Here is a 22,847-nt window from a genome sequence, read left to right as displayed (position 1 = left end):
ACACACCAAGCCACATACACTGAGATGGTTCCCCATCCATAATAATGTGTACTCGCTTATGTAACCCACTCGGTTAACAGGTTGTGCTCTGTGTCAAATTATTTTCGGGAAATACTTGTGGATTTATAGTCGTATTTTCCCGTTTATCGACTAATGTTGTTGAACACTTCGGTATGTGGCCGCTCACACGCTGATCGTGTGTCGCGTTTCGTGCACTGATGGTATTGGTGAGCTGACACTGACAGGACCGTCACTACATAGCGATAGGAAATGCAGCCTGACAGGTCAGGTGAGACGCTAGGCCCAGAGGTGTCTTTGCGTTGCCGAGCAACAGGCGAGCGGGGATGCGCCCAGGTGTTCTCGTGTCTCCGTCCGCCCGCCCGAGTCTGCTACCAGCGCAGTCTGACATCGTGAGCTACTCCGGCCGTGTGCGCTCGCCGCTCAGCTGCTTTGTTTTCTTTGGATTATTTCAGCTTGTGGGTCTTTTTTTTTTTGTTCCCTTCGTCTGCGTTTCTGCTTATCAGGCGGAGCTGGAATGTGAACACTGCTGATCAGCACTGCACGCTTTCTGTCGGGGTGGAACTTTTTCTTCATTCACAGGCAGGGCGAGTGACAGCAGGACTGGGCACGGTTGGTGTTCGCGTGCGGCTGGGCTGCCCTGCATGGGATCATGTTAAAGCACGGCTCGGCTTCAACGGTGACCACCGCCGACGTCCAGGATTCCAACAAAAATGTAAGTTTGCTTTATTGATTTTAAAATGAAAAAAGGGGGACACCGCGCAAAGTGCCCACAAGCGGGGTTCTGCTTCTATCTGTCTGTATTTATTTATTATCACACCGGCATATATATATGTTTTCATTTTATTATTTCGATTTTGCAAGTTTGGTAAAAACACTGGAATTATCCTCACCAACTTTTTCACAGTGCGGTGTACTCTCGATGAAGGGTGTAACTCATTTTATTGAATCCAAAGGGCGTTTTCGTTCCGTTCACGTGTCTCTTTGCAATGCTGTCCCCATAAATACATTTGCAAAACTGCAACTGTTTGTGTTTCCCATGCGCTCTTTAACATTGGGCGTTTATTAGGATTCCATTAAAAAATTATGACAGCGTGCTTTACAAGAACTGTCGTCCCGAAGAAGCTTAATAAGTACATAAAAATGGGGTGGGATCTCCTTGCTAACTGTGCATTTGCAAAATCCAATGTTGAAAAGTTTGCAGAAGTTTCAATGATAAATAATAAAGTAAATAATAAAGGGGGATAAAAAAACGAATTGCGTATTTACAGGGCGGCAGAGTGGCGCAGCGGGTAGTGGGGCGGACTTCTCACAAAGGTCTCCCTCCAGCATCCCAAAGACCGTCGCCTTAGCTTAGTGGACCGGCGACCCCTCTAGTGCGACCCGAACCATCAGGCAAAGCAGGTGGGCGATTACTGCGTCCCATCTGTCCGCCCCATCATGGGCATCAGCAGCAGGTGCATTTCTCCACATCGTCAAAGAGTTTGATGACTGGCAAGAGCGGCGTTTGGGGGTGGCAAGTGGGGCCGCTTTTGAGGTCCACGTGTCCGGTGATATTTGTCAAGTTATATTCTCCAGTATATGTTTTTGAGATCCTTCTAATAGGACCCCTTTTAAAATCCCATTCAAGGTCAAATTCGTCATTGAAAACATTCCATAGTCCACCTTCATCGCCCGAAAAGGGTCGCCAGTAAAATCCCTTCCTAAAACAGGTATAGCCCCTTAGTCGCTGGGTAGGCTTCTCCTATCAATAGAAAAAGAGACTGCAGGTCCAGATTAGACCACGAAGATGTCATCAACGACTTTTCCAATCGGAAGGCAAGAAAAGTGGATTTTCGTCTCTGAACCTGCAAACAGGTAAGAGATTTTTAATGACGATGCCTCTACGTTAATTTCACACTTCCTCTCGAAACACTAAAATTAACATTTTATTTGTAGGCCATAAACATGTCTGAATATCAATGCCCAAAAGCGTGATAACCGGCTGACATGACATCAACGTGAGTTATGACTGTGACATCCTGCATATCGAGACTCGGAGTGGACTCGCAGTTTGGCTACGTTTTCTAGAAGAGGCCCTGCTAATTTCTGCACGACACCGCATCGCATTTCGCACTGTCGTGGTATTGTCATGAATTATGAATTGCACTTTTTTAATAGATTAGATCGTACAATTCTGATAATAAAGTCCGTGTGTTATCTTGCAAAAATTTTTGCTGAATACTGCTATGAGAAGATCCGGTGTATGTTAACATTATTTTTGATTACATTTGCGCACAACTTTATACAGTCCACACATACCGGTAACAGCATTTGACGTAGCCGGCCCCGCGTTGGGGTTGGTCAGCCCGAAGCCCCGCACACCCTAAGGCCGCCCGAGATGATTGACGCATACTTTATGTATACACTCTTAAAAATAAGAGCGCCAGTGTGGTTCTATGGAGCGATGCCATAGGGGAACCAAAAAGACCCGTCCACATGTCCCAGAATGAGCCTTTATGTACTTAGATCAGTGACGGGCGCCAGACAGAAAATAGTGCCGAACAGATGGCAGCAGATGTGTGTGGGTCATCATGTTAAAAGAACTCGTCCAGCATGCAATAACACAGGCGACAGTCCCGGGGTTCTTAGCCTGTTCCTGTCCGACTAGGTAGTCTGCCGTACAATCAAGATTTGTTTTTTTGTTTTTGTTTTTTTTTCCCTACATGCTTTGTTATATGGACTGGAGACGGTGGCACAGGTGACAGAGCTGGAGGTGGCAGAGTTAAAGATGCTAAGATTTGCACTGGGTGTGACGAGGATGGACAGGATTAGAAATGAGGACATTAGAGGGTCAGCTCAAGTGGGACGGTTGGGAGTCAAAGTCAGAGAGGCGAGATTGTGTTGGTTTGGACATGCGCAGAGGAGAGATGCTGGGTATATTGGGAGAAGGGTGCCAAGGGTAGAGCTGCCATGCAAGAGGAAAAGAGGAAGGCTTAAGTGAAGGTTTATGGATGTGGTGAGAGAGGACATGCAGGGGATGGGTGGGACAGAGCAAGATGACAAGGACAGGAAGATATGGAAGATGATGATCCGCTGTGGCGACCCCTAACAGGAGCAGCCGACAGAAGAAGATTAGGAAGTTTTTCAAAGCACAAAGAACCAACTTCATGTGCAGAGACCCCTTCCCAGAATGAAATGGTGCTTTGTCAAACAAAGGCTCTAAGAGGGGCCACACATCCCAGTAAAGAACCACAAAGTGCTATTTAAGAGTCAGGATTCTTTAAGAGTGTTTTATTCGTCTCAACGGGAAGCGTAGCTTTTTACAAAAGATTAAGAAATATTATAACAAAGAACTGCAACCCCCTCAAACACACATAAGATTTACAAAAAACAAAAAGAAAAAGCTACTGATTTGGTTAACGGTAAGAGCGCAGTCACAGTGACACCTTAGAAGAGATGGGTCTGAAGCGTCAGGTGATGCCCACCACGTCAGTCACGAAATGCCCTTTTAGTCAGATAACCCTCCCACCACCCTAACCTTAACCAGAGTTTCGTGACTGACGTTGAGGGCGTTTCGTGATGGTGGGGCGTTACTCGAGTGACCTCATAGGTACTGCAGTCTGCAGTTACACTCTATTGCCTTATAAAGACTGTGACCACAAGGGGGCGCCACAATTCTGGGTTTTTTTTTTTTAATTTTTATTTTTCACCCCCACGTGTGAACACAAATGCCAGCTAAAACACTTCCAAGTTAAATAAATGTCTTCCTCCTCCTGCCTCCAGTTGAGTGTCACCTGCTGCCTCCTGACTCTGACTCCACAATATGAGGCAGCTGGCTTTTTTTTTCAAACAAAACCTTGGGTTGTTTCTGGTGTCCCCAAATTATCAGTTGGGAGCACTTCTGGGTCACACGGAAACCAGCATTGTCCCCCCGTCCCTTCTGGCAGTAGACCAAGGATCCTGACAGGGTCGCACCTCCAGACTCCAATTCCCATGCACCCTTGCAGTTGTCCTCATTGTGATCAGCCTTGAGGAAGATTGCCACCTTCCGTTTGGGGGGGGGGTGAACTGGTCCTGGAATCCACGTTACATAAATCCATCCATAAAAGAGCAATCCTAGCTATTGTGAAGATTATACGGCATTCCAGCTGGATTGGTATCTCCATTCCAGCGGTCCTTCCATTAAGGCATCCAGCCCGGGCAAATGATGATTCTCCATCCCGACTGGGGCGCCTGTCCTTCCTCTCAGGCACTTACAAGGCATATTCCAATAGCTATGAAGAAGCCGAGCCATCATGGCTAAATAACTTGTTGGCTGAAAGTCGTCAACGCTAGTAAATCAGAAAGAGAATGTGCAGTATTGTCCATAACGGCCCTATTTGTTTCCATATGTTTTGTCTATTGGACTTACTCAAGGTGGGCACTGAACCTGTATCATTGAAACTTAAAGTCTGATGCCTCAGGCACCATGTCAGGCACACGAAGAGGCGTCTACCAGGCTCCAGTCCTATGCAAATCCCAAAGTCTGTGCCATGTACAGAATGCAAAAACTACTTCAATCAATCGATAAATCATTTACAGCCAGCGCCACCTCAGGGTGTTTTATGAAAAAAGCAAGCCTACCATACACCGTTACCCCTGTGCCACCTGGATGGTCACTGAAGAGCTGGCCACATGGAGTAAGTAGGCCAAAGGGGGTCACTGCATGTGCACATCTGTCAAGATGGCCAGTGTGGATTCAAATTTAAAAAATTCTCACCTATTCTTTGTGTGTCACACATCCGAGTGGAGTGACAGTGGCAGACTGCCAGCGCCGTGCCAGGCCCTTTTATTTACTTTGTGACAGGTCTGAAAAGTCTGTGTTGTGAATTCCATGATGGGAACATGATGTGTGACAACACTGGCTGAGTTAAGCTGCCTCTGCCACACGCACCGGTGACACAGCTTGGGGACAACTAAACACATCGCTCAGCTGTGAGCCTGGAGGCTGGCAAGAGTGTCATAAGCAGTGTCTGTAGTTTTGGAGCTGAAGGAAGGGAGGAAGAAAACCTCCAGTGGCAGGAGAACCTCGCATGCATGGAGAGCAGGTGATCATTTATTCACTCATCTCCTGAACCTGCCTATTTCAGTATAGGGCTGTGGACAGATGGAAGTTCTCCAGTGTGCATCAGACAAGTGGCAGACACCAAGTATGGATGAGGTGCCAGTTCGTTGAAGGGCGCATGGACACACACATTCACTCTGCTACCAGTCACAACTGGGTCAATCGAACGTTAGTCTGTGGGCAAAAAGCAGGGGACCCAGATTATAAAAAAAATACACGAATGCAGGGAGAAAATGTACAAATGATGGGTGACCAGGCTGTGAGTGCACTGTACGCCTCTGGAGCTTTCAGGATCAATTTGTGAGGTGAGCATCACCTCAGATCCAGGCTTATCTTACAACTGCTAGCTGCAGGCTTCCATTCTAGCATGGGGGGGCTGACAAAATAACTAGAAATCCATCAAAATCCCCACAAAAAAGGAGGATGATGACCGTAAACCCCTGGCCTATGCACAAGAGAGCAGTAAATAAAGGAATTGTTAGAACAAACAGAAGAAGAAGCCAAAAGTTCTCAAAATAGCAAAAATAGACACAAGGCGTTGCCTAAAAGACAATCATACCACAAACACGTACAAAACCACAATCTGAAAGAGAAAACCAAGAACAGAAGCAAAATTAATCTGGGAAAACCAGAAAGTCCAAAGAAAAAAGCAATACTTTTAAAGTTCTTCACAAACTGAATGATCTCCTGCTCTTGAGCTGTCTCTGCTCTGGTATAAATAGTCGGGCTCAGGAGTAGTGATATTAGGGTGGCCCCACCTCCTAGGGCTCCACCCACAAAGAACAAGGATCATCGATAAATAATTAACCAATTATAAACAAAGCCGACAGCACAAAAATCTGAAGAATAATAACTCAAAACATAAAATACACATAAATACGGACTAGTAAAAAAAAAAACACAAGAAAAATAAAATGTTTGATTTTTTGGTCAGGGGAGGGATGAGCAAAAGGAGCCACACAAGCAGACAAAGATAAAACAAACCGCTTTGGATTATCCGTGTGAAACTTGGTGGCCGTCCACTGAACTAGCACTTTATAAAGCACCTTCTCATCTTTGAATCGGCCTATGGGAGGCACACACGCCTCAGGTCAGGGGTCATTTGAAAAGCTGTATGTCTCCCTGGCGCCCCAGCATTTACTTCACCCCTAAATGTAAAGTCTGTTTAACTGATGTGGCATCCTAGGATCAGCTCCTCCTGGCAGAACTGTGCCATGGCAGACCTGCTGCACCAGTAAAGAACAACAAAGGCGTAACTGTTGCCTTGCCAGTTTTACAGGAAACTTCCTCAATAAGCAGCATGAGAAGCTAACACACTTGCCCTGCACATCTTTGGAGCACCCAGAGGAAAACCCCACTCAGACTTGGATAGAATGTGCCAGTTCTTCACAAATAAAGACCAGGGAGGAGTGCAAACCCAGGAAGCTGATCTGGGAGGTAGCCGCTGTCACAAACTCAAAGGTCTGGGGCAGCCACCCGAATAAATGATAGCTCTGATGTGCACAAAACCAGTGAGTTCAAAACAGAACTGAGGGAATAGGGAAAAGGTGGAGGCTTTTAAAGGGGAAGACAGGAAGTGAGGTCAAAGGGGTCGGGCTCCTAAGTGTCTTCTGCCATTGGCTCGAGCCTGGTCGTGACATCACAGGGGCCAGAGCCGGCAAGGTCTTCTTCCATAGGCTCGGACCCGGAAGTGACGTCAAGAGGACCAGGTGGGATCTCCCGTGAATGGTCTGCAGGAAAGAGAGAAAAAGAGTCAGCACACTCTGCCACATCCTGCCATGACTTGGAACTGCCCTTACTCAAGCCCTTTAGCTGCCTCCCATGCGCACGTGTGTGACACCGCGCAGTGTTTTTTGGGGCCTGCTTCATCCATTTGTATAGCTGAGGGAAGGTAGAGCCTTCTCAGCAGCATCGACACAAGGCAGGAATGAACTGTGCTGTTAGATGAGGGGTTTAGTGGTGTTCTGTGCCACCGCCACCTGATCAAAGCATCATGCAGCCCCCTGTTTTGGTGGATTGAAGGTGGGTGTCCCAGCATCCACAAGACCAACATCCTCAAATCCTATCATGTGAGGCCTGAAAACAAAGAGGACTGATTTACGACCATTTATGTTATGTAGAATGCCCAGTGGGGGCTGGTGGTCTTTTTGGCCTTGGAACCCCTGCAGATTTTTCCTTTGTTTTAATATTATCGACTAATTTTTTTTAAAATTTCATATAACTATCATTTTGTTGTCTTGTAAAACACTTTGAGCTACATAACTTTTTGAAAACGGACTATATAAATAAATGCTGTTGTTGTTGTTCTGGTGCTTTTTATAAATTGCACAAAGAAACTCATTATACAGAGAGGGAGACAAATACCGGCCATTCATTCTGTGCTATATGATGCCTTTCATACCTTTTACTGGCACAAAGGACGTTATGAAGAATACAATACAATAAAAACAGAGTGAAGGGTCAGTCATTCAAAGAAGTGAGAAAGTAATTAAGCAGTCTTCACATAAAGTCGTGCCTGCTGAGGTTTGTTATAAAGGCGCCAGTCAGATCAAATAACTTCGTATTTGTTATTTAACTAAAGACTGTACTAAAGAAGAGAAAGAGATGAATTATTCAGTCAACAATATAGTGCCTTTCGTATCAACACACTAACTGTTCATGCAATATAGATAAGCACGTATTATTATATAACATCATATTCTCAAGCCTATTTAATTCAATTCAGGTCAACAGGGAGCAGAGCCAATTCCAGCAGTTTCAGAAGCATGGCACAAACCATCCATGGATATGCCACAAGGACACTGACAGCCACACAGGGACAATTTAGAATCTCCACTTAATGTAAGCTTCATGTTGGATTAAACTGAAGGCTCTAAAGACAAAGCCGTGCATACACCAGACAGACAACAGCTGGGCGTGAGATTCAAACCCAGGATTCCTGTTCCTTGAGGTAGAAGCAGCACCATACTGCCTTTGAGATAAATCTGTAAATCAAACAGCACTTTAAACCGCCAGCACCATCGCAAAACACGTTGAAACCCAATTCATATTACAAGGCATAAGTGAGTAAGCGATCAATCAAACATTTACATTGTCGAGTTTCTCTCCTTGTTGGCCCCATGTTACGTCTTTAAAAAGTACCGTATATACTCGTGTATAAGTCGGGTCTTGAAACCCGAAAAATCGACCATAAAATCAGATTCTGACTTATACTCCCCTTCAAAAATACGCTTATTATTATTTTTTTTTACATCTTCTTGCCTCCTCTAATCTCGCATCAGTTTCTCAGACACATCGAATTTTGTTGCAGCAGCACAGTTTCCAATTTTTTTCGCCACTTCAACGACTTTTAATTTAAAACCAGCTTCATAGTTTGTTCCGATCGAACGCTCCATCGCAGATAAGGGATGCTCTTACGATAAAGGTGTATGAGATACAAAAAACATAAAACAGTGCAAACGTCGCTTCAGAATAGTTCAGGTATTATCGTGTGGTCACGTAGGCGCAATACACAGAAATAAAAAGGCTGTGTGCTCCGTGGTTACTCTCTCAGGTACGGGAGCGTATTAGGGCCACGGAGAAGAAAAAAAATACAGACACAGTGAAGCAAAAAAAGTATATGTCGAGAATAAAGTCGAGGAGTGGAAGAGAGGAAGTCAGTTTAAGAAGCACGTACCGAGTAACATGGCTCAGCACAAAGCATTTAATGTGCTACATTAGTTATGACGAGGTTTGAAAAAATCTAGTGAATGAAACTTTGATTTTAAAATGACGTTTACGACATTCTACTTTAATGACAAAATAAACTACGAGAATAAAGTCAACATGTCGACTTTAATCTCGACATAAACTTTTTTTTCTTTTCTGTGGCTGTGGTGCTACAGCAGCCCGTGTTAATATTGTTATTAAACTGTTTGGTATGTTCCTACCTCCACCCCCATTTAATTAGTACATTTGGTATGTCCCTAGCTCCCTTTGCTATTGGCGCTGCTTTTGTTTTTACTTCAGTTCCCACCATATTGTATTTAGGTTAAGGAAATTATCGTCCTTTTACCTTCAAGTTATCAATGGTTTTACGTCCTAATACTTGTGTTACTTATGGCAAGAAATCTACATTAAAGTATACGGACTCTCAGCCTTGACTTCTTGGTGAGTAAACTATCTGTCCACGTTCACTACAACCAGTTAGGTGACACACATTCCGTACAGATTTGGTCTTGGGAGAGAAGCCTCACTAATACGGCGTTCGGGGACAGAATAGTGGCCCTAACATGCTTCCATACTCAGGTGGGTGTTAGCATATCATAATCCTATAATAGCGTGAGTTTTCCGCATCCGACTTATACGACCGACATTATAAAATACCGGAAATTATACGGTGAAATCAAGCCCCGACTTATCCGCAACTATAAACGGTAATTTGCATTTTGTTACAAGTGTGAGTCATCAGTTCATCAAAGGTTCTTCTTTTTTAATCAGTTAAATTCCTATAAATTGACTTCCTTCACATTAAAAAAAATGTTAATCAGTGTTAAAGGCGTATAGAACAGAGCAGCCTGATTATCTAGTGTCAAGCATATGGTGCAGTACTCCTTGGCACCTTTAGGGTGCAGCAGTGTGAGTGTTAGCCAGTCGGACCATAGACATAGAATTACTAGACGCCGCATGACCAGCATCATCGTACGTCAACGTCACCGCCATATTGCGAGTGGCACTGCTGTGGAGTGAAGTAATGAATAATGTGCTGCTTGGGATTGTACAAACCGCTGTACGCTCCAAACCAGATCCCAGGGGATTACATTTCATAGGTAAGGCTGAACAATTGTTTTGGTTACATTTGGCATTTAGAAAATCCCATTTTATAATTTTAGCACTCAAGATCACCTTACAATAAGATTAAACAACATTAGTAAAATTAAAACAAGCGAATGATAAATCAAAAAGCAATAATTAGCAAATAAACAAAGATAACTGGCAGTAACAGTGAAAAATTCACAAATTGGTATGCCAGTTTGAAAAGATAACTTTTGAGGGCAGTTTTAAAATGTGTTATTGAATCGAGCTGACGTATATGAGAGGGAAGAGAATTCCCGAGTTGAGGAGCACAATGAGAGACGCTCGAGCTCCCATAGCACTGAGTCTGACGTGTGGTACAGAAAGTCGAGCTGGAGATGAGGATCAGAGTGAGTGAGAGGAGTGTCAGTCTGGAGGAGATCAGTGAGGTTGTGGAGAGCTTTAAATGTTCAGAGCGGTATTTAGTATTGTGTTCAGTAATGAACAGGGAGCCAGTGAAGCTGAGAGAGAACAGGTGTGATATGTTCAGTGGATTTAGAACAGCAGGTTATGATCCTGGCAGCAGAATTCTGACGAAGTTGTAAGTGATGGATACGTTTTTGTGGGATGCCTGACAGAATAGCAGTACAGTAATCTATACGTGAGGTGACTCGGGCATCAACCAATACTTTAGTACTGTGTTGCGTAAGAAGAGTCTAGAAATGTTTCGGAGATGGAAGAAGGCAGCCCGAGAAATGTTACTTATATGGCAGGAATTAAATAATTGCTATTTTTAGTGTATAAATAGATAGAAATAATAGCATGTAAACGATTCGCCAAAATCTGTTGTATGTAAACGATGCTATTTTAAACGTTATTGTTTTTTCATCACTAAACACAGTTTCCACATCTACCTGTATTAGTTTAAATGGCACTTTTGCCACTGGCAATGGGGCGGACGCGCTGATGTATCGTGTCGACTGGGTTAACGCAATGAATGTGGCGTCGTATCTATATATGTCTATGAGTCGGACCACCAAGCAATCCCCCTTACTTAAAGAGTAGAGGAGGTCAAAAACAGAATCATCTTTGGACATACTTGTGGAAAGTCAAATACAGAAGATCGCTACAGACCTTGCCTTATGGTGATGCATTTAGTCGGCCATTGTTGGATCTGTACAGTAAAGTGCCATTCTCAGTAAGCTCTGTCATCCGACACTCCTGCAACACTCCATTCAAATATTTAGAGGCCACGGCTAAACAGCTCGAGTAGTAAGCACACCAGCCACTCACTAACATTGGTTTAGTTGTAGTCGTCGCTTGAGTTTTTGTTTTTTACATCAGTTCAGGATGCTGATTTTTGTATGCGGTGGTCAGTGTGGCTAATTAATAACTACAACATAAGACTGCAGGTTTAATCTTGACTGTAAATTAACAGAACAAAGTAAGACCCTTGCGGTGGGCTGGCGCCCTGCCCGGGGTTTGTTTCCTGCATTGCGCCCTGTGTTGCCTGGGATTGGCTCCAGCAGATCCCCGTGAACCTGTAGTTAGGATGTAGCGGGTTGGATAATGGATGAATGGATGGATAGAAAGACCCTGTATGAAATAAAGCTCACCCACTGATTAGGCCTTCCAGGGGAGCTGACGCTGGTCTGAGTCGATCACAGCAGCAGTAGTGACAATGGATAGGCCCGCTGCCTAACTGCCCCAGAGTCTTGGGTTCAAGTCACCTTCCAGCAACAGCTGTGTGCAATTTGCCTGTTCTTCCCCATGTCTGTATGGTTTTTTTTTTTTCTGGTATCTCATCACATCCCAAAAAATGTGCAGTTTAGTTAACCTTGGACTCTAAATTTGCCCAGTGTGACCGGATTAGTCTGTGTCTGTGATGGACTAGTGACCGATCCTGAGATGATTTGCTGCTGGAATAGACCCCGTCTACCCAACTATGAATTGCAATTGATAAGGAGTGAAAGTGAACATATGCGTGAGTGTGTCCAGAGGACTGGTGTCTACAATTCAGTCTGGAAATTAAGTGGGCTCAAAAAATGAATACATAAATGAAAACCATGACTGATATATGGGGCTTTGTGCCAACCAAACTGTTTGTGAGGGATATGGAGGTGAAGCAATTGTCATGGACTGAAACCATTAAACAGTCTATCTGTGTGGCCATGTTGAACTTTAAATTTAAAGTAAAAAAAGCAAAAAAGGTTCAGCATCATTGACTTAAATTGCACTGAAAACGCCACATAACAGGAGTGAAGAGCGGTCAGAGACTCCGTCTAGTAGATTACCTTTACCATTGAGTCCAGTTCATCCATCCATCCATTTTCCAACCCGCTGAATCCAAACACAGGGTCACGGGGGTCTGCTGGAGCCAATCCCAGCCAACACAGGGCACAAGGCAGGAACCAATCCTGGGCAGGGTGCCAACCCACCACAGGACACACACAAACACACCCACACACCAAGCACACACTAGGGCCAATTTAGAATTGCCAATCCACCTAACCTGCATGTCTTTGGACTGTGGGAGGAAACCCACGCAGACACGGGGAGAACTTGCAACCTCCACACAGAGAGGGCCCGGGAAGCAAACCCAGGTGTCCTAACTGCGAGGCAACAACGCTACCACTGCGCCACCGTGCCACCCAGGTCCAGTTCAACAAATACCAATTACAATAAAACATTTGGGTCAGTCAGTTCATTTTAGTGACCAGTGTGGTTAATATCATATTTCATAACTAAGCATCCACACTGCAGTTATTTCCTAACCCCAGTAGTAATATGATTTACTGTATGCTACTATCTTCTTCTTTCTGCCTCTCCCATTAGGGGTTGCCACAGCGGATCATCTTCTTCCATATCTTCCTGTCCTCTACATCTTGCTCTGTCAATTTACTGTATTCTACTATGTATGATATTAATTTTGCTCAGAGGATGAGGTAACAAGGCTGAAATGAACAAATCACATGGACTGTATGGTATCTTCATCTTATTTCTACAATTATAACTCAGGCTCATTTTTGATTTGTGCCAGGGGAACATCCGCAGACTGCGGCTTACTCTGCACACTCAGGAGTTGCCGGAAGAGAACAATGAAGTCCAAGAAAAAGGAAGCAAGGGGAGCGTAAGTACACCAAACAATGGCCTTTGTTATAAGGAGAAAACAAGTGTTAGGGCCGCCGCTCCTCCAGTACAGCACTTGTTGCGGATCATAACTGTGATGTAATGTTATCGCCGGGGTTTAGGTGCATTTTCTGTTTTATTGTCATTTTTGAATGATTATTTTTATGACATTTTGGTCAGGTTTGTTCATTTTTTTTTATAACTATGTATTATTTCTTTAAGTGTTCTTATATCCCCAGCACTCTGAGGTTGGCCCCTCACCCTAACCCTAACCCTTCTTCTAAAGGGAGTGCCAGTGATGTGGATTTGCTGGTTTTCTGATTTGTTTGCTTTTATTTTCTAGATTGCATAGTGGGACGTGTTTGCCTTTTTTGTACTTTTGAGCATTATTTGTTCTTTTCCTTATTTAGTTAAATAATTCTTCAAGTTATAAAGATTAACGATTTGGTCTCTCTTTACAAGCTGGAATTTTCTGTGGTTTCTCCCTCTTGTGACACATATTTGGTGGAATAAGTGACCAAGTAGTGTGGTGGACAGTAGACCTTTAGGGAGGAATTAGGTGGACAGCACTGGTGATCTTTGTGTGTTTGTTTTTTCTAATGTTCTAAAGCCATTCACACTTTCTAGTCGGCTTCAACATGCATTTTATATAGTGCCTATCACATCTGTCTCTTAGGATAGCTTCGCATCCTTATATATAATTTGATACTATCCGTATGTATGGTGTTCACATCGTCAATACCTCGTATGTATGGTGTTCATGTCGTCAATACCCCGTATGTATGGTGTTCACGTCAATACCCCGTATGTATGGTGTTCACGTCAATACCCCGTATGTATGGTGTTCACATCGTCAATACCCCGTATGTATGGTGTTCACATCGTCAATACCCCGTATGTTTGGTGTTCACATCGTCAATACCCCATATGTATGGTGTTCGCGTCAATACCTCAACTCAATACAAGTTAGAACCATGCAATGGGACTCTGCCTCTGTAGTTAGAACATCACGTGGCAAACGCGGACGCAGTATTGCATGATTGGCTAATAATGTTCGAATGCTTGAGTGGCGCCGCTGGACGGCCGAGTATAGCAAGTCAGTGTTGGTTCGAGCAGATAACCGTAAGTTCGGTTGGTTTTTGGAACGTTAGTTTGGTGGGGCGTACTTTCCAGGACTAACATCGTCGACTGACTTAAACCCTTCAACAGCTCCGGAACCGTAAATAATTTAGAACGTATCGCCATTTGCTTGGTACGTCGAAATCTATCTTTGGGCAGTTCGGTTTTGGCATCCGTCCTTCTGACATCTATTGGCAAACTGAGTAATGACGGCCAACGGTCATTATTTAAATTTTAGCCGATCTCAGATCTAAAATGACCACGCCAACATAATTATTACTCCGACTCGGATTAGAGTCGTAAAATACGGTTTGTTTTGAAAATTTCTTTGCCAGAAAAAAATCAAATGAGGTGCGCCGAAGAGCTGAGTTCACATCTCGCTGCCCTGTTTAAACGGGAAGCACTTCATTACATCGGCCGAAAAGGTCTATGTTAAGCACGAATCAGTGCCATGATAACAAAATCTTTTCAAAGACTTAAAAAAACAAAATTCTTTGCAGAGAAAGTATGAATTTCACAAACGCAGAATTTCAATCGGGTTCCCAGTCGCTATTTAATATAGTAGCGTCCGCTCTGTCTTCCTTTTATATACTAAAGTGGCTCTTATGCCATAATTCCTAGAAATGTACAAATTTTAGAGGCCAATTCATCCAGCCATTCTGCTGTGACACATTCCAGTTGAAGGAGGGGCAGGGTGGATGTGGCCGTGCATTCATTCCACTGCATAGGAACCATAGAGTTGCAGAGACGCAGTGCAAGATTTCAGAAAACAACAATGGAGAGGCGTCAGCTGCATTATTCACACAAATATGCACGTGTGAATCCTTATATATACAAGCACAGACATTTATTTGAACCTATATATAGTATTTCTGAAAATACTTGCTGTGATGTCATCTCCCGTTGACACATATTTTAAAATTTTCAAGTACCTTTCTTTTTAGTATATGCAGTTCTCTTCACAAACTATAAATGATTGTTAGGCAACATAATGGTACAGTGGTCAAGAATCCTGTGCCCAGTGAACATCTATATGGCGCTGTGTGCAGCAAATGGACCAGTTTCAGTGCTGGGAGTGACGGTTATTTTGCATGAAAGCCACAACGGTGATGAAATAGCAGCAACAAAAAAAAAAACAAAAATCACAGCACAAATAATAATTGTATACTTAGCTTGCATTAAAGAATTTTTCATTGTAGAATCCAAGTCAGGCGCTGAATGTTCATGAAGTAGTCGGGACCCCCACTCACTCGCCCTCTCATTACGCGACTTCTAGTCAGAGGGGATGTCAAACTTGACAAGTGCAGTTCCCCAACAGCCACAGTGCCTCTCTCTGACTCTCACCCCATTCACCTTGGGCCGTACCCGCTGGGGAGCTCAAACCCAGACCTCCTCATTTCTACTGCCTCCACCATCTGAACTAGTGTGGTGCTGAGGTGTCACCCCTTGCATGGCTGCACTCCGGTCCTAATCTGGGGATCCTGAGTTGGTTTGTCATGTGGTGGGTGCGGCAATGCGCTGTATCAGTGTGTTCTCCTAACCTCTCCTCCTCTCTCCTATCTCATCAGCGTCTACAGGACCTCTCGCAGTACCCAGTCGCTTCTCCTTAGTGCTAAGTGTGAGTGACCTGCCCTTGAAACGCCGCTCCTCTCGCTGGACCACTTGCCGCTCTGCCTCCTTGCCATCACGCTGGCCCACCTGCCCAATTCAGCCTTTAGTTTCATTTTCAACTGATCTCCTTTGTTTGCTGCTCTTTGGACTTCTAGGGTTGCTCTAATGAGGCAATCGATTGAACTGCATGTGAATGTGCAGTCAGCCGTTCTCCCCGTTAATCTCCAGGGCCGAACTTACCACACACACCTACACGTCCTTCAAGTTTGAGCGTAGTGTCTTTATTTATCACATAGTGGTAGATAGATAGATAGATAGAGTAAAAGGCACAATATAATGATAGATAGATAGATAGATAGATAGATAGATAGACAGATAGATAGATAGATAGATAGATAGATAGATAGACAGATAGATAGTGAAATGCACTATAATAGATAGATAGATAGATAGATAGATAGATAGATAGATAGATAGTGAAATGCACTATAATAGATAGATAGTGAAATGCACTATAATAGGTGGATAGATGGATAGATAGATAGACAGATAGATAGATAGTGAAATGCACTATAATAGATAGATAGATAGATAGATAGATAGTGAAATGCACTATAATAGATAGATGGATAGATAGATAGATAGATAGATAGATAGATAGATAGATAGATAGATAGATAGATAGACAGATAGATAGTGAAATGCACTATAATAGATGGATAGATAGATAGATAGATAGATATGAAAGGTACTATATGATAGATAGATAGACAGATAGATGTACAGCTTGTTGTATTATTTCACTGCTGTACTGTTGACTTATAGGAGCTCCAAGATTATTACATACATGGACCACAGTAACGCACTGAGTTTGTATCCATCTTCACTGTGCCTACAGGCGTTTACATTCCTCCCAATGGCTGTGTTGGTTTTCCTCCTGGCACTCCAATTTGTGTTCCGCATCCCAAAGACTTGTGTCAGGTTAAACCCCAACACTAAATAGACTCAGTGTGTGTGTGTGATTGAGTGTGCAGTGTGATGGATTGGTGCCCCCAATGCTGACTCCCTGTGCCCCCGTCTTGGATAAGGGGTTTAAAAAATGGACCGATGGATGTAAGTTAACTATATATATATATATATATATATATATATATATATATATATATATATATATATATATATATATATATATATATATATATATATATATATATGTATATACATATATATATATATATATATGTATATACATATAATATTTATTTAAGAAATGACACAATACAAAATTATCCATCCCGCTATATCCTATCTACAGGGTCACGGGGGTCCGCTGGAGCCAATCCCAGCCAACACAGGGTGCAAGGCAGGAAAGAAACCCCAGGGCAGAGCGCCTGCCCACCATAGGGCACACACACATCCACACACACTAGGGCCAATTTTGAATTACCAGTGCACCTAACCTGCATGTCTTTGAGAGGAAACCCACACAGACACGGAGAGAACATGCAAGCTCCATGCAGGGAGGACCCGGGAGGTGAACGCGGGTCTCCTAACTGCGAGGCGGCAGCGCTACCCACTGCGCCACTGTGCCGCCCCAATAAAAGATTAGTTCCAGTAAATACATTCTATAACCAAGTACAACGAAGAAAAGAGAACTCTACTTTGTAGAATATAAATACACCAATTATGGTTGAGGATTTGCCACAGGAGGATTTTTCTGGGTGAATTTGCCCCTCTGCACCTCACACTTTTTAACAGGTCTGGCTGTGCTCCTATGTAAGTCACAGCGGCCATTAAAAACTAAAGACCAGCTTTGACCTTTGATTTACTGTTACTCCTTATGCTCTCAGTGCAGGAGGTGTTACAGTAAATGTGCCCGCCACAGACCCTAAAAAGGCTTGCCGCTAACAAGCAGCCTGATAAAGAGCCATGTGTGAAACCTGCCGACTCCACAGGAGGAGACAAAAGCTGGAGCTCAGTCAGCAATGCCGGGAATGCAGTCTGCGGAGCTGATGATGTCAGAGGTATAACCAGTCAATTTGAAGTTAATTGACCTCAAGTTGTTGCCAGCCCAGCTGTTAACACTCATTACTTGCACAGAAATGAAGCAGATTAACAAGAGGCTCGAAACTAATGAGGTGTGCAAACTGGAGGAGAAAGAACATGCTGCATGTGAATGTTCAGCACAACACACTATTAGCTCGGGTGAACAGCTTGGAATGTGATTATGGCACCTTGGGCTACGGCTTAACCCTTCGGGGGGGAGATAAAGAGAGGCAGTCTAACAGAATCCTCAGTCAGAAGCCTTATTCATTGAGATGAGGGATCTCTTACAGTGGTGGATGAAGAGGGTGGTCTGTGTCTCCTGTTCAGGCGTTGTGCTCAAGGTCTGAACGGTGTGTGCAGAATACCAGCAGCCCCCTGCACCCTTGTACCATTTCAAGCTTCCTTTTTCTGTCAGTGTTAAGCCAATGCAGTGAAGATCTCAAAACGAGTTTGTTTCCCAAAGAGTGAAATGTCTTGTTGCTCTTGGACACACGTTCCTCTGCTCATCTTCTGTTGTGGATGTTCAGGTTCCAATGGGAGAAAAGGAGAAAAATGTGGGCAATGTTTTGTTGGGCAGGCCCTTGGCAGAGCTTTACTTGAACTGTCACTGTTGTCAGAGTTGTAAAAATAATTAGCTTTTATGCACATCTTTTATTATTGCATGTAAACTGTGTTTTGTTCATTTCATTTAAGTTTATTTTTCACCTTGTTCACGATTCATTTGCGCCTTATGGTTGATGCTTCCCGGAGAGACTCTGGCCCTGGCTGCCATTGCTGCAGGTGTTAGTTTTAGTTTAGTTTTTTTGTCGGTTTATTCTTTTAAATAACCTTTCGGCCCTGACATCCAATTACTAGTACATAAATATACAGCCGTTTTTCTAAAGAACAGGCACGTTTGCAGCCGTTGGAACTGGACATGCTACTATTAGTGCAGACTGGAGAGACTGGCATACAGTCCGGGAAACACAGAAGTGAAAATGGACACTTCCAGACTGTGTGCACTACATACGAAGTAGTTCCACTTTCAGCTCAATTCAGAATCAATCAGAAGATTGAAGTGTTTGGCAACTGTGGTATAATAATAGTGATCATTTTTTTTTTGTTTTTTCATGTTTGAGCTTCCTAGACACTCCAAAGGTAGAATATCTCACAAAATAATTTTCCCCATAAAAACAGAAAATCCGGGATCGAAAGGGTTAATGGCTTATCACCTACTATAGAAAGCAGCCTGATCAAAACTTTGCTTCTTTTTAGAATCTGAAAAAAAATTTCTGTACAGTTTTAGAGATCGCATTGGTCACAAAGTCACAGTTCTGTGAAGTAATCTTGGTTAGTAAAAAAAAAAAAAGGGTTTCAAGGTAGGACCCCCAGTAATGACAACTAATAATGGAAAAGGTCCAAACCTTAAGGCAGCAGTACTAGTCATTTTAAATATGTGTGTATACACTGCGCAAAATATGAAGGGCACACATCGAATCTCAATGAATGAAATATTCAAGTGAACAGTCTTTACTGAGTTATGCTGTGTAATTCATCCATCCATCCCGCTATATCCTGACTACAGGGTCACGGGGGTCTGCTGGAGCCAATCTCAGCCAGCACGGGGCGCAAGGCAGGAAACAAACCCCGGGCAGGGCGCCAGCCCACTGCAGGGCACACACACCCACCACACTCTAGGGACAATTTTGTATCACCAATGCACCTAACCTGCATGTCTTTGGACTGTGGGAGGAAACCCACACAGACACGGGGAGAACATGAAGACTCCACACAGGGAGGACCAGGGAAGTGAACCCGGGTCTCCTTACTGTGAGGCAGCAGCACTACCCACTGCGCCACCGTGTTGCCCCCTGTGTAATTCATAGAGAACAAAATGATGTAACAACGGTCAATGGAAACCAAACTCACCAACCCACTGAGGGCTGATTCAACATCACACCGACAATCAGAGTCAAAAAACTGAAGTCACAGGCTGATCCAACTTGTGTGAATTTCATCACAGCAACTCCCAACCAATATGACTGAGTAGTCTATGACCCCCACGTGTCTGTATGTCTGGGCCTGCACCTGATGTCCTGGGGGTCTCCTCCCAGACCTGCATCAGCGAGCTCCTGGTCAATCTGTGGTGCTACTTGACAGCGTCGGATGCACCGATACATAACATCCTAGAGGTTCTTACATTATTTATGGATCTTTTCAATATTAATTATTAAACTTTGTAGGTATTGTCATGTATGGATATGGACATTTGCATGGCGGGGTTTCTCTGGATCACCATACCCGTTACTAGTATTATTAATATATTTAATTGTTAGAGAGAGTTTTTGTCATATAAGTTATATAAGTTAAGAAAGTAAGCATATTTCTTATATTCCGAGCTCCAAGATCACTTATAAGCCCTGCACACAATTCAGCTGTTAACGTATGGCCTGATGTTAAAGTACATTTGAGTGGTTTACAAACATGTGCAACAATCCCAAAGCTTTACAACGCCATAAAGTAACTTGATCATTTCTACCCGGATGTCACTGCTCTATCACAATCATAAATAGGTGTGAATTTTACTAAAATGTTTGGATCACACTTTGGAATTTCTTAATTTCTTTGAGGCAACATAAGCATAAGCAATCAGCTTCTAGAAATGTCTAACATGTTTTGAGGTGTAACACACCCTACCTTTAAATGTATTGTCTATGTTTAATGGAGGAAATTAGGACATCTGGGTGTGCTGCATCATTAAGCTGCACTAGGATTAGAAGTGTATTAACACACACGCACATTCACATATATATCTACTCTCTATATATAAAATCCTAAGCCTAAAAGTGCAACGATTTTATGTGACCTTTTTCTGTCACGCTTTAAATCAGGCTTATTTTAAAACCTACATATATATATATATTTGGTATCACTCTTTTTAGAATTTATCAAACTTTTTTTAAATACATTTTTAAATTATAAAGTTAAAAATATCAAGAACTCACGTCCCACAAGATGAGACTTTGTGGCATGAGATTTAACCACGCCCAGGACTGGAAATAAAAGACAAAGAGTAGATGACAAAGACAGCTGCTGTACAGGCTTTTAAATGTTCATAGTGCCGTGCGAGATGCAGATAACATGGCGCAGCAGCTGATCGAGCAAAGAGGAGGTAAAAAAAACTTGCATTTGTCAGTCAGCCAGTCAGTTATTACCCAACCTGCTATATCCTAACACAGGGTCACGGGGGTCTGCTGGGGACAATCACAGCCAACACAGGGCGCAAAGCAGGAACAAATCCTGGTCAGGGCGCCAGCCCACCGCAGGGCACGTGTATTTGTTTCCCATTGTGTCACCGTTTAAGAGGGGGTTTCGGAGGAGCGACCGCATCTCCTTGGGGTGCCTTCAGCCCTCCTCTTCACAACAGGAGCAGCAAAGATGCGTAGGCCAGGGGGGTTGGCGAGAAAGTGAGCAGTGGTGAACCCCCTAGTATATATATACACACACACACACACACACACACACACACACACACACATGCATACATTTAGACTATTGTAGATAATATACTAGCAGAATACCCGCGCTTCGCAGCGGAGAAGTAGTGTGTTATGAAAAAGAAAAGGAAAAATTTTAAAAATAACGTAACATGATTGTTAATGTAATTGTTTTGTCTTTGATATGAGTGTTGTTGTCATATCTATATATCTATATATATCTATATATATATATATATCTATATATATATATATATATATATCAAAATACTCATGCTTGGCAGCGAGAAGTAAAAGAAAATTAGTGTTGCTGGCATATATATATATATATATATATATATATATATATATATATATATATATATACACGCACACATATACTATGGGGTGCCAAACAGGCAAATTGATTTTGTGAATATATAAAGTCGGCGTCAGAATATATAAAGTCAAAAGTTGAATATATTAAGTCAGCGCTGGAATATATAAAGTCAAAGCTGAATATATAAAGTCAGCGCTGGAATATATAAAGTCAAAAGTTGAATATATAAAGTCAGCGCTGGAATATATAAAGTCAGCGTCGGTATACATAAAGTCAAAACTTTTTTCTGAATATATAAAGTCAAAACTTGAATATATAAAGTCAGCGTCGTAATTTATAAACTCATTCCTGAATATATAAAGTGAAAGTCAAAATATATTGATTGAAACGACTCTGAACTGAACTAAGTTAACAAAAATGTATTCAGAAAAATTAATTAAAAAAACACTGTTCAGTTAATGTTTTGAAAATGATGCATGTGCCCTGCTCAGGATTGGTTCCTGCCTTGCGCCCAGTGTTGGCTGGGATTGGCTCCAGCAGACCCCCGTGACCCTGTGGTCGGATTCAACAGGTTGGGAAACGGATGGATATTCCAGCGCTGACTTTATATATTGAAGTTTTGACTTTATATATTCCAGCACTTACTTTATATATTCCGAAATATTCCAGCGCCATCTTTATATATTAAAGTTTTGACTTTATTTATTCCGACAGTGACTTTATATAATCAAGTTTTGACTTTATATATTCGTGAATGACTTTATATAATAAAGTTTTGACGTTATATAGTTAAATGTAGTCATCATTGCATAACTTTTTCTTTACCATAGAAATTTAAAGATTAAATTCAACTTCCATTCCTAACAAAGATATTTCTGGCGACTAAATAGAAGCTACTTATATCCAAATTCGAGCAATTGAGCTGTCGCCTGCCTGCCTGAATAAGTCACCCTCGCTTCGCTCTTACTTTTTTACCAATCATTTAATCATGGCTAGTGGCGGAAAAATTATAAAATGGAAGGAGGATGGCTTTACCAAAACAATTATTGATGGCGAATCAATTATTCATAAAGCTTGAATTGGTGATCTGTTTTTCTGTGTTAACCTCATATTTTTTCATACTTCTTCTCAAACTAAGGTGGCGCGAGGCTAAAATGAATCGGGATGCGCTGATCAATGTAATCGTGTACCAGGAAATCATGCATTGACAAAGCTCCCTTTGCTTGTAATGCAAAGTGTGATTAAATGCATTATTTTTAACGCGTTATGG

At 42.6% G+C, this 22,847-nt stretch overlaps 1 protein-coding gene across 1 annotated transcript in view; it reads left to right on the top strand.

The window, feature by feature from the left end:
- The first annotated feature begins 395 nt into the window (after window positions 1–395).
- LOC120540540 (myocardial zonula adherens protein-like) overlaps window positions 396–22,847 on the top strand; it is a 129,264-nt gene continuing 106,812 nt past the window's right edge. Inside the window, exons 1-2 of the mRNA XM_039771377.1 lie at window positions 396–733; window positions 12,918–13,007. Of these exons, the coding sequence (XP_039627311.1) occupies window positions 671–733; window positions 12,918–13,007 (153 nt within the window). The 5' untranslated portion in view covers window positions 396–670. The remainder of the gene's footprint in view (window positions 734–12,917; window positions 13,008–22,847) is intronic.

Source organism: Polypterus senegalus, chromosome 12, assembly GCF_016835505.1.
Source record: "Polypterus senegalus isolate Bchr_013 chromosome 12, ASM1683550v1, whole genome shotgun sequence".
Lineage (NCBI taxonomy): Eukaryota > Metazoa > Chordata > Cladistia > Polypteriformes > Polypteridae > Polypterus > Polypterus senegalus.
Note: the sequence above shows the minus strand (reverse complement) of the source record. Positions and strands in the feature narration are given on the sequence as shown.